The sequence below is a fragment of the Atractosteus spatula genome, chromosome 8 (assembly GCF_055471065.1).
Source record: "Atractosteus spatula isolate fAtrSpa1 chromosome 8, fAtrSpa1.hap1, whole genome shotgun sequence".
Lineage (NCBI taxonomy): Eukaryota > Metazoa > Chordata > Actinopteri > Semionotiformes > Lepisosteidae > Atractosteus > Atractosteus spatula.
In genome coordinates this window covers 53,436,581-53,449,542 of record NC_142713.1, presented here as the reverse complement: position 1 = coordinate 53,449,542, position 12,962 = coordinate 53,436,581, and the positions used below count along the sequence as shown (strand labels likewise).

The following is a 12,962-nucleotide window of genomic DNA, read 5'->3' as shown; positions in this document are numbered from 1 at the left end:
ATAATATAAATAAACCTTACACTTACACAGCGCTTTCCTGGACACTCCACTCAAAGCGCTTTACAGGTAATGGGGGCTCCCCTCCACCGCCACCAGTGTGCAGCCCCACCTGGATGATGTGACGGCAGCCATAGTGCACCAGTACACTCACTGCTCAAGAGCTCTCAGTGGGGAGGAGAGCAGAGTGATGACACCAACATATATGCAGGTGTGTGCATACTGTATATGTATGAATTATATTCATATACAACTGCAGCTCTACAGGGCTTTTTAAGCTGACATGCACAGTATTTGTGCTTACGCCATGTCAATCAGGCTGCGGGGCACTGCTTATGTATTCAGTGGCAGGTTGATCGGTCTCTGTCCGGCTGAGGCAAGCCAGGAGCCCTGTTGCTCAGTGCCGAGTGTGTGCGTGAACTTATGACTGCCTGAACAGAGCTCCCTTGTCTGCACTCCTGGCTGTGGCCCAGCCCAGCTGTGTTTTCACAGTCCCTGGACGGCCTCACTGGTGATTTCACAGCTCTAGCACAGTGAAGGGACTGAATTTTGTAGTAGCACAAATTTTCTCACGAGAACCCATGTAATCCAATCATTATTATTGATTGTCGAATAATTAACTTTATTATTTTAATTATTTTATTATTGGAGCGGTGGCTCTGTAGCTCTGGATCTGCGCCTGTGGCTGGAAGGTTGCCGGTTCATATCCCACGGCTGGCAGAGGAATCCTACTCCGTTGGGCCCCTGAGCAAGGCCCTTAACCCCAACTGCTCCAGGGGTGCTGTACAATGGCTGACCCTGAGCTCTGACCCCAGGCTCTCTCCCTGTCTGTGTGTCTCATGGAGAGCAAGCTGGGGTATGCGAAAAGACAAATTCCTAATGCAAGAAACTGTATAGGGCTAATAAAGTGATCTTATCTCTCTTATATGATTGAAACAGCAGTATTGATTGATTCTGATATTGCTTTGTTGATTACTGAACATTTTTGCTAGCATTATATCACTTTTATACCCCACAACATATGTCTGTGCTACTTTTGTGTTGCTCCTACATAACCTTCAAATTGCGTGAAAGTGACACGAAAGAGGTTTTTCTCTAGCTGTAGCAGACCCATTCCTCTGAGAAGGTTTAACAGATGCAAGTTGACTTTGATGAAAGGAAATGGGTGGAGGTCTGTATCAAAATGTACAGATGAGGGCTTGTAGAAACTGTCCTCATTAAATCCTCGAGGTGGGGGTACATTACCCATCCAGTTCAAGTAAGAGACCCCAAGCTCATCATCCCTGAGTCTGAGGGTTCTCACTCCCTTATGAGGCCAAAAGTTCCCGTGATGAAGATGAGCAAGTGTTATAATAATGTCTGATATAATCTAGGAAGCCAGGTGGGATGGCTAAATGATAGTCAATTGCTGCACTGCACAATTTATTGACCGATTAGTGTTAGAAGGCTACAGTAGGGCTGGGTAATAGTCAGGCACTCCCACCTGAAAATAATAATAATAATAATAATAATTGCTTACACTTATATAGTGCTTTTCTGGACACTCCACTCAAAGCTCTTTACAGGTAATGGGGACACCCCTCCACCACCACCAGTGTGCAGCCCCGCCTGGATGATGCAACAGCAGTCATAGTGCGCCAGAACGCTCACCACACACCAGCTCTCAGTGGGGAGGAGAGCAGAGTGATGAAGCCAGTTCACAGATGGGGGTTATTAGGAGGCCATGATTGGTAAGGGCCTATGGGAAATTTGGCCAGGACACCGGGGTTACACCCCTACTCTTTTCGAGAAACGCCCTGGGATTTTTAATGACCACAGAGTCAGGACCTTGGTTTTACATCTCATCCAAAGGACGGCACCTGTTTACGGTATAGTGTCCCATCACTATACTGGGGCATTAGGACCCACACAGACCGTAAGGTGAGAGCCCCCTGCTGGCCCCACTAACACCTCTTCCAGCAGCAGCCTTAGTTTTTCCCAGGAGTCTCCCATCCAGGTACTGACCAGGCTCACACCTGCTGAGCTTCAGTGGGCTGCCAGTTGTGAGTTGCAGGGTGATATGGCTGTATGCAAGTATGTTTAATGTCTTTGAGATTCCTGTAGTTTGTGGGGCTCCTCCTCTTAGTGAGCATAAAGGAGGAAGATTCACCTCACTGGTCTGATTCATCTTTGGGGCTGTCCCGATCCTGCCTCTGATCCCAACAAGAGTCTCCAGAGTCTCCAACAAGCATCACCCCTGGCTGTCTGCCCTGCAATGCGTTCCAGAATATAGGAACATTAGGACACCCTGGGGATCACACAGGACATGGAGCTCTTGCTCCTGCAGCCCACACTGATCACACACCCGGCCTATTCACCCTTGCCACCGTCGCCTTAGGCTTGCTCACTGGGGGGTTCAGGCCCGGAAATCTGTAAAGCTGCTTTGTGACCATGTCCATTGTACAAAGCACTATACAAATAAAACTGAACTGAAACAAAACAACTGCTCCCCCAATATGACACAGGCAGCATTCTGGGATATTTCAATTGGCAGCTGGCGGAGATTTTGAAATTGATTCTCCTCTAGCAACTAAATGGGGGAAAAAAACGGGCTGAATGGCTCTGCTTATTCGTACCCCTGATCCGCGTAGTCCAATAGTCAGCCTGGGAGCAGAAAGCACAAGGTTTGACGTCTCCACAGGCTCTCCTGACTGTATAATTGTTTCCCAACAGGAGAGCAGCTGATGAAAGGTGTACAGCTGATGGAGAGACAGTCCGTCTTTGGGGCAGAGACTCAGACTATTCACTGCTGTTCCAAGACACGGGAACCTTTTTTGTGCTACAGCTCCAGTTGAGGACAATTAAAAACATTTCCAGCCACTGCCTTGTTTACTCACAATCTTTGATTCTGTCCTAAAACATGTACTCTGACAAGTGTTCAGTTTACAGTATGAACAATATGAAAAGAAACATATTGTAGTTACCACAGCATTTGGGATAATTTCCTATTTGCTAGTATTACTTACAGGTACGTGGACAGAAAAATGGAAGCACTAATGTAAAGTCACGTTAAAGGCTGTTTGGCCACCAGTGGTGGACAGTATGACCAGTATGAGCTGTGGCATAATCTCCCCGTGTCTGGAACTGTGCAGGAGGGATGCGGCACTATTCTAGGAGGAGGAAAATACTGTCTCAGGTACTGTTTTGGGATATACTATAATTGCTCGACTGGGGTCAGAGCTGGTGACAAAGGACACTGTGCTGTCAGAGGGGCTGGTCTTTGCATTGGATGTGTCAGTATTCAGAAGAATAGGGTTAAGCTTGGTGTCTCGACTAAATGTGCCTCTGGATTTGCAAAACATGCACCATATGGGCAACCAAAGTCTTATCTTAATTCAAAGGGTGAACTTGAACAGCTGCTGCATGTTACTCATGTGGTGGCTGCACTTTAGAGGTGGATGAATTGGGTCACTACTATATGTGTAAAGTGCTTTAGAAAAGTGCTATATAACTTCAATCATCTTTATAAGGCATTTATTTAATAATTTCTACAATAAAAAGGGCTTAGCTGTCCCCCACATAGACAGGGTACTTCTGAGATAGTTTTTTCTGTACAGCTTGATGTTTTGCTCTTGGAACCAGGAATCCCACTTGGACATGCAGTACAATTTTGTGTTTCATGAGTAAAATTCAACCATCCAGGCTGTAATGGGGATCTTCCACACTGTGTGAACATTTTGTTTGGCTACGATCAGTAACACACACAGAATAAGAACATGGTAAAGTCTGGGAATCAGCTTAGCTTTTCCAACACACACTGTCATTGTATGCAGTTAGGCCGATAGTTCTGCTGAGCCTTCATATGAAATAGCTACTCAATGCCTTCTACATTCAGCAACATTATTGTTTTGTGCGTTTAAAAGAAAATAACATCAGGGCAGACGCTGGCTGCACACACACTCTTCCTGAGATTTCCAGTCTGGTAGGGTGCACATCTCTGCAATGTCCAGTGCACACGCAACCTGGCCTGGGAACAGAGCCCGGCTCCGGCAACATCGGACTCGGACAGGTCCTTAGCAGGACTGGTCATCCGAGACGTCATTCTCAACCAGCCGAGAGACCCAGCAAGATGGCAGAGGGCAGAGGGAGCTGTACGTTGCACTGTGTACCCTACAAACAGCAGACACACTGCTTCCTTATATATACACCTGTGGATTGCATCACACCTCTGTACACCATATGACTTCATAGCCTACGCAGTGCCACAGCCCGCCGGCTCTCCATCTGCGGTTCTCGGCTTGTTTCTGAGGAGCCGCCTGTCCCCCAGTCACAGCCTCCCTGCACACCCACCCAGAGGGAGTGAGAAGGGGCAAGAGGGAGAGAGGGGGCACGAGGGTGGGGGCGAGGGGGAGCGAGAGAACGGGGAGAGAGTATTACACTTCTCTTCTCCTGGGGTGGGTGTAGTCAGGGAGGCTCTACGACGATCAGGTGACGCACAGCTCGGCAGCCCAGGCAGGCGGCTTGCTGCTGTAAGGCACGCAGACTCGGGGCGCTCCCCCTGCCTCACCCGCACTCTCGGGGCCCCCCTCTTCCCTCTCCCCCACCTCTGCTCCCCCCGCCCGGCCACCGAGTCCCCCTGGCATCTCCAGCCCGGGCTGGTCTGTATACGGCTGCTGCAGGACCTTCAGGACTCGCTGCACCTGGGAGAGAGACAGAAGGGGAGAGAGGAGCCGAGGGGGAGTCAGGGGCGCTGATGAGAAGACGTTCGTTCTTTCACTCTTACATTACATCAGTCATTACAGTGACTAGTGAACAGGAAGGGCTGGTTTTATCTCACAATTCTTGCAAACTCTTGCTCTCGCCCGTGGCAAGGCCAGCAGTTTGCAACAACACGGTGAACCTGCCATAGTTTCCTTATTCAATTTATCCCCCCATTTTATGGGCATCTGTTCATAAACTGAGAATGAAAATTCATTCTCAATTCTTCAATCAAAGGGTACAGCTGACGAATCTGACAAAAACACTGTGAAATGCAGACAAACAGAAACATACGAAATGACCCCAACAAACTGTTTACTGTAAAAGTGAAAGCACCAAATCAGTAAGACGACCGGATGGTTACTGTCAGCTTTTTTCCGATGCAGACTCCTGTACCCTCTTACCTCAGAGAAGTCCCCACACTCTGCTGCCTCTATGGCATTCTGGGCAATGTAGTTCCTGAGGACCACGCGTGGATTGGTGCAGTTCATCACTCTCACCCGCTCCGCCTCGCCGGGCTCCATGTCACTCTCCCCTGTGAACTCCAGGGCCAGGCGCTCCCTGAGAGAGAGGGCAGGGCGTGAGAGGCAAGGGGAGGGGAACAGGTAACCAGAGATGGAGATGGGGGGCTGGAATGGAGTGAGAGTATCAGGGTGGCCCAGGAGTCACTGGGTCTCTGTACCTGTATTTCTGAACCCAGCTCGTCCACTCCTCTCTCTGTCTCTCCCTGAGCTGCTCCTCGCTCGTCTCCAGCAGCTCTTTCAGCTTCTCCAGCCGCTTCAGCTCGCGCAACACCGACCTCCTCTCACTGAGGATCTGGAACAGGCTGGGGTTCGACTGGGCCAGAGTCAGGATCATAGCGAGCTCCCTGACAAGGAAGAGATGGAGAGTGAGCAGGGGCAGACTAGGGCCAGAGACAGAGTCTCGGACAGCCGAGCCAACACCTGAAACAGGGGAACACGCTGGCTGAAACTTGTGCCTTGTCTCGTGGAAGGTTCTTTTGGGATTTTCAGTGCCCTTGCGACCGTCTCATCCCCCCCTGCTTTGCATTACAAGCAGATGCTGTTGGAAATGGGTGCAGAAAGTGTGAAAAGGAAGGCCAGAGCAGAACAGAAGGGACAAGGCCTCCCTTATCTGTCCCACCTCCCTTTCCAGCCTGCTACCCCTGCACTGTCCTGCTTCGCTCGACCTGTCCTTGCTTTCATGTTCTGAAACTACCAAGCCTCCAGTACTCAATTTACCCCAACTATATACTGTATCTCCAATGTTAATTTGTAGGCTTCTCATACTGTATACCTCCCAGACTTGCTCCTCTCCTGCATTCAATTTACTCTTTGCAGAGAGACCGGTATCTGTTGTTTGAGACATTTCAAGAACACCTAAAAGGCAGGGATTGCCTTGACAAAAACAGCCACTGTGCCATTCTAAAGGTCTAATGTATTTGCAATGATCACTTCTAAACACACATTCATGGCAACAGCAGAGAGAGGCCGGGACTGTACTCATACTGGATTTGAATTAAATCACGAATCAAAATGTTTTTAATGACCTTTTTTTTGAGGGACATTGTTAAAGTCTGTGGAAGTGCAGATCATGGCATATGCTTTAGTGTTATCAACTGTAGCTGTTGCTTCAAAGACACAGCAAAAAAAAAAGATTTTCTCTTTCTAAATCCATGTTAGCGCTCTTTCAGTGCCAGTGGTTTATCGTTTTCTTAGAGCTCCTCGAGAGCTCCGCAAGGTGGATGCACTTTAGGTGCGTCTCCTTGGACCTTCTCCTTAAAATGGCCTTTTTCATAACAGATCAAAGCTCATTTCAAACCTTCACTGAACTGCGCCGCGGCTTCTTGCGCCCTCTACACCAGTCACTCTTTCTGAACTCACCCCAGCCCACACCTACAAAACCCAGGGGGCTCACCGGGGGTCCATTGTGGGGCGGTGAGCGGCCCGCAGCTCCTCCAGAGAGGCGCACTGTGCCAGGAGCAGCTCCACACTGCGGCTCACAGGGCCGCCGGCGCCCTCGCTGTCCGGCACGCCTGGGCTGGGCACCTGGCTCAGGCTACGGAACGTGTTGGTGAAGTCGGCGCCTGCGGGGGGGGGGAAGGGCGAGGGGCACAGAGATAACGACCCAGGAGATGGAGAGAAAGGCGTGGTTAGAGAGGGGCAGAGAAAGGAAGGGAGACAGCAGCACAGGCTGAAACTGGACACAGCGCTGCCCAGAGAGGACAGAGTCAGTGACCACAGCCTGGGCAAAGAAACTGGACACAGGCAGACCTGGCTTTCCAGAGAGGACAGGCTGTCCTCCCATTGCCAGCAGGGAGGAACAGAACAGAGATGCGCTTTTTGCTACACTGAGAAAAATGCCAGGATTAGACAAACATTCATGCCCTAAAAATAGAACTCCCACACCTGTCTGAATCACAGCAACGTCCAATCCTACTGTAGCCCTGAGGAACAGAGAGTGAGCCTCTCTCTCAATAATGTTTGATGTGATGTATGTAAATGCCCAGTACTGTTTTTACAGTAAATGTTGTGTTCATTCTTTCTGCTTTGTCAACATTGTATATCATCAGTCAGGCCAGTAGGGCTCCTCGAATTTGAATCGGAAAGACAGAGAAAAAAGATCAGCTGGGTACAACAGGGGGTGAGCAGGGCAGGACAGATGAACAGTCAGGTCCTCCCTCCCCATGGGTGCACCTGTGTTGTGCATGGTCTGCAGCAGCAGCGTGACCAGCTCCTCGTCCTCCGGCGTCTCTCTCCTCAGCAGCCCCAGTTTCCTCCTCATGTTGCCCAGGTAGAAGGCGTTGTACTGGGGCACGAACTCAGCCACGATGGCCTCAGCCCGGGGCGCCGGCAGCTCGGGGCCCAGGGCCTCTGCCAGCCGCTCCAGGTTCCAGCGGCACACCGACGGCTGGGCGCTGTACGAGTAGCGCCCCCCGGTGTCGGAGGCATTGCACACAAAGTCGGGATCAAACCTGCAGAGACAGAGAGAAAGACAGGGTAATGTTACTTTTAAAAAGACCACTGGATATGATGATGATGAATATTATTATTATTTGCTCACAATTACATAGCATTTTTTTGTACAGCTTGTACTGAATTTGGACAGGACACCAGGGGAACACCCTTACGTTTTTCAAGAAATGGGATGGGACTTTTAATGGCCAGTGTCATTTTCAATGACCGAGAGTCAGGACCTTGGTTTTATGTCGCATCCAAAGGAGGAGCCTTTTTTACAGTATAGTGTCCTCATCACTATACTGGGGCAGTAGGACCCACACAGACCACAGGGCGAGCGCCCCCTAGTGGTTCCACTAACACCTCTTCCAGCAGCAACCTTAGCTTTCCCAGGAGTCTCCCACCCAGGCACTGACCAGGCTCACACCTGCTGAGCTTCAGTGGGGCTGCCAGTCATGATTTGCATGGTGATATAGCTGCTGGCTATAGCAGGACATAATACAATCAGAGCAGGATATTTTTGTATTTTTACAAATGAGAGGGAACCTTCAGGCCCATTTAGCATTTTCCACACTCCCACCACCCTGTGTGTAAAGACGTGCCTCCTATTCTCAGTTTTAAATGCACTTCCATGCAGTTCCTTCTGGTACTTGCTGGTCCATGTTTCACTCCTCAGATTAAAAATCTTCTGGGTTGACTTTGTCAGTAGTTTTGAAGATTCTGAATACTTGCACAAGACCCCTTGTAGTCTTTTCTGTTGAACACAGGTTCCTTGAGCCTGTCAGTGCAGGGCCCAACATGTATCTCTGGGCTAATTCCAAAGCAGGAATAACCCTTAACATACTGTTTAATAGGGCAATGTTTATATGGTGGATAAAAAGCTGAAAAAATAAAACAGAGGCAGAGAAAGACGAGGAAGCTGGCGAGGCTGTGAGAGTAAGAAGAGGGGTAAAGAATAAAAGATCTGAGACGGACTAGAAGAGAGAAACAGCTTCACCTGTCCATGAAACCGAAGGGGCCGTAGTCCAGCGTCAGGCCGAGAACGCTCATGTTATCAGTGTTCAGGACGCCATGACAGAAGCCCACACACTGCCACTGGGCCACCAGCCTGGCTGTCCGCACGGTCACCTAGACACAGGAGCACAACATCACACAGCCGCACACAGCGGACAGAAGACATCTTAGACCTAAACCATGTTCTCTTTCTACAGCTCTACTGGATGACCTCTAGCATCTTGAGCTGCATCGTCGGCTTGTTGTTGAGAGCAGAACGTATGGTAAAACCCAGTGTAAACCAGTCCAGCCTGCTCCGGTCTAGACACGACAGGCCCAGTCCAGTACCTCCCTGAAGAAGGCGGCGTTCCTCTCCACCCGGTCGGCCCCCTGGCTCTGCTGGATGTCGGGGTAGAAGGTGTCGATGACGTAATCCAGGAGCTGGGCTCTGATGTCATCGCGGCCCGCGCTGGGGCCCTGGCGCCCCGTCAGCTCGTCCTGCGGCTTGAAGATCTCGAACGAGCCAAACCTGCACACAGCCACGAGCAAAACCCTCTCAGCCTGTGCCCGGTGCAGAAAGAAAGAAATCCGAGTACCGCCTTCCCCCAGTCTACACAGAACACCGACGCTCGCTGCAGAAGTCCCGTCTTTCATGACAGACCGTTAAGACAGAAGCTCACTTCGTCGTCACTTTTGGTCTTACGAATCTGGGAAAATCTCCTTCTCACGCTCTGAGAGCGGCTCAGAACATGTCTTGGGAACGTCATCATAACCGGAGTTTAAAAATGTTTTTTTTTCCTTATCACCTTAACACAAAGTATGGAAGTACGGGATTTAAAAGCATGACGATAGCATTCAGCGTTATGGATTATAGATCAGAAGCGTTTCGACTAAAATTGTAGACGGCAGAGTTCTTAGGGAATTCGTTTAGCGCAATGAATGATTAAAAAGTCCAGGACTCAATGAGGAGTGCCAGTACGCTAAAAACAAGAAGTCATTTGCGCCGGTACTACACATCAGACAGCACCGGCCCAGTTCAATCACTGCTTTTAACACAGTCTTATTACTGTCCACATTCCTGAACTGGTACCGCAACAATAACGACCCGTACCAGCACAGAGAGGAGAAAACCCAAGGCCTTTCGCCTTTTAACTCTGCGTTAAGCGGTTTCTAACGGCAAGCCCAGAAGCACCTCCTGGCCCCTCGCACTGGACCGCAGGGCAACGCCGAGCGCAGCGTAGGAACAGAGCCCCCTGGACTTCCTCAGGACAAGGTATTGAAATGTAAATTACAGGTACATTACTTACATAGCTGTAAGGGCAGTGCAACAGCATCATTTGGGGAAACCCACTAAACCTGATTCAAAGGCAGCCTTTTAAACCCCTCTCAAGACCAGGCAGAATCAATCTACAGGGCAGCTCGAAGACCGACACTGGATCAAGGGATCAAAAGCGAGAAAATTAAAACGCATTTCAAACTGAACCGGGGAAACCATTCTCACTCGGAGAGGCAAGGGTGGCTGGGAACACCACGCCGCGCTGTCAGAGGCCGAGGAACCGCGTCGGATTAAACAGCGACGGCAGACAGATCAGAAGGGCGGGCTGCGCGGCCCCCTCGCTCGTCGCCACGCTCCGGTACGGCACACCCCGGGCCCCACCGGGCTCCACCGACCTGACGAAGGTGGGGGCGACGCGCAGCACCACGGAGCAGCTCTCGGGCCTCGGCCGCCCGCTGTAGAAGACGTCCCTGAGGACGGTGCTGTCGGAGGTGACCAGCGAGCCGGCCCGCGTCGTGGGCACGCCCAGCCCGAACATCGCCTCGCTGCACAGGAACTCCCGCACGCTGGAGCGCAGCACCTTGCGCCCGTCCGCCTCCCTGAGACGAGAAGGAGAGCCGGACACATATCGAATAACGATACTATCCTTACACTTCTCCAATAATACATTTCTTACACCTATATAGCGCTCTTCTGGACACTCCACTCAAAGCTCTTTACAGGTAATGGGGGCTCCCCTCCACCACCACCAGTGTGCAGCCCCGCCTGGATGATGCGACGGCATCCAAAGTGTGCCAGACACTCCCCACACACCAGCGATGAAGCTAATTCAGTGATGGGAACTTCAGGAGGCCATGACTGATAAAGCCCAGGGGGGAATTTGGCCAAAACACCAGGGTTAACACCCCTACTCTCTTTGAGGAACGCCCCGGGATTTTAACTACCTCGGAGAGTCAGGACCCTGGTTTTACATGTCATCTAAAGGATGGCGCCATTTCTACAGGTAGGTAGTTTTTAAACAAGGGGGGACACACACACCCCTTTACACACAGGGTTGCGGGAGTGTGGAACAAGCTGCTCAGCGCCATACCCTGGCTGGCAACCGCCAGATGAGATTCTGGGATAGAGAATCTAGTAAATAACAAAACGAATAGATGGGCTGTACAGCCTCCTTTCATTTGGGACAGTTATTGCAGATATAAAAAACATACTTCCTGCAAGATCTCAGAGCTGAAGGTCTTGGGTAAAATGCCCTCTCTCGTGAGGCCTTACCTGGAGTAGGGGGTGAGCCCAGCGCCCTTCACCTGGATCTCCCAGCGGCCGGACGGGTTCTCCCGTAGTAGCTCCTCGCTCTGCCCGGGGGGGGCTCGCACCTCACCCAGGTAACATGCCGCCCCATCGCCCAGCTGCCCGGCGAAGTGGCCAAACTGGTGGCCGCAGTAGCAGTGAGCCGCGGGCTCGGAGCCGGGCATGACCCGGGAGCCGCTCAGGTACTCCGGACCCAGCGGGTCCCGCAGCACCTCCTCCGCGTCCAGCCCCAGCAGGGACAGCGCTGGCCCGGACACGGCCACAAACCGGGGTCTGAGCAGCGGCTGCGGCTGCACTCGGGAGAAACAAGCCCCTCGCACCGTCCTGGTGCCCGGCTCCTGAGAGGGGTCCAACGGCAGCCTCCTCAGCGCCACGTTGTCAAACTGCAGCCGCTCCAGGGGCGAGCGGCTGGCCGCTGACCCCATACTGTCCATACCGGTGGCAGAAGCAGAGGTCCGGGCGCCCCTGAGCGCGGATATTCCCGAGTCGAAGTTACGAAACCAGGCGAACCGCAGAGAGACAGCCGCCATTCGTTAGCGGCTGCATTATATTCCCGAAAGGAACCTGCGCAGAAAGTGTAGAGGAACCCAGAGCTTTCGGTCCCAAGATGCGCTCTCAGCGTGCGTTTCGCAACACGCTTTCGTAAAAACCAAAACATTAAGGAGGAGAGACGGGGTACGGCTCCAATATCATTCCCCTAAGAAACAACTGCTAGTAGGAACCATCGAATCCATTTGCGACTTTTAACAACTCAATACTACGCCCTTGTTTTTGTTGTGAAAAAACAACAACTTTAAAGTTCCTCTGTGTTATCCCCTTCAGTTTTTTTGTTCGATGTGTGCATCCTAAAACTGAATTTTTTTCTCAAAATGAGAATGATTCCATATCTAGATATTACTTAAATATACCACAAGGTGTTACGGTACGGCAGGTTTGTCTTTGACGAGAAAAATAATAAACCGCAGCCACATCAGTCGTTGGATGAATCGTTCCATGTCTCCGGAGAGGTCTGAAAACATGTAGTATAATTCGCTCAAGTAGCAAATCGAGCACTAAGTAAGATTATTATAATATTTTTGGAGCAAATTTTTTCTTTTCCTTTAGTCTAGTATCCATCAAAGAGGCTACATGGGACAAAGTGTCTACTCTCGCCAGTAACTCTTCATACGTTCATAGTCTTTAGTAAAAAAAAAAAGTTGTCATTCTGACTTGGGCCCGTCTTTTCCTTCTAACGTACATAAGAGAAATAACCCCTTTAGTGAAGTATCCTAAGGGGTTAAATTTTAATGTTATCATACATTCTCCAGTACATACTTTCTTCTATCATGTCCCCATTTTCTTTTTATATTATTATTATTTTACACTTCTACATTTTTGCCATTTTTGGACTTTGAATTTGATTAAGCTTTTAGAAAATGGGTGGATGGATATACTTTTCAGATGCAGCTCATTGAGATAAATGCATGAAAGCCACTATAAAGTTTATTATCCACATTTAGGAAGCTGCGTATTCCTGGAAGGAGTCACAGAAACCCTGATCCTATCCTAGAAGCACAGGCTGTGAGGCAGACTATACTCTGGGACATTGTGTCCAGGGCCTCACTCTGCCTTACACTTTACACAGAGGACACACCCACAAGCACACAGGGGGGCTTCAGACACAACAATTAACCTCTGGAAAGTGGGAGGAAGCG

General features: G+C 50.3%; 1 protein-coding gene across 1 annotated transcript; it reads right to left on the bottom strand.

The window, feature by feature from the left end:
• Window positions 1–3,496: 3,496 nt before the first annotated feature.
• On the bottom strand, window positions 3,497–11,837 carry selenoo1 (selenoprotein O1). Its single transcript, XM_088924111.1, has 9 exons — window positions 11,233–11,837; window positions 10,356–10,559; window positions 9,033–9,213; window positions 8,689–8,819; window positions 7,431–7,708; window positions 6,652–6,820; window positions 5,417–5,602; window positions 5,139–5,295; window positions 3,497–4,676 (listed from the first exon to the last, which is right to left on the bottom strand). The coding sequence occupies exons 1-9, from the start codon at window positions 11,796–11,798 to the stop codon at window positions 4,452–4,454; spliced, it is 2,097 nt and encodes a 698-aa protein (XP_088780237.1). The 5' UTR covers window positions 11,799–11,837; the 3' UTR covers window positions 3,497–4,451.
• Window positions 11,838–12,962: the final 1,125 nt, after the last annotated feature.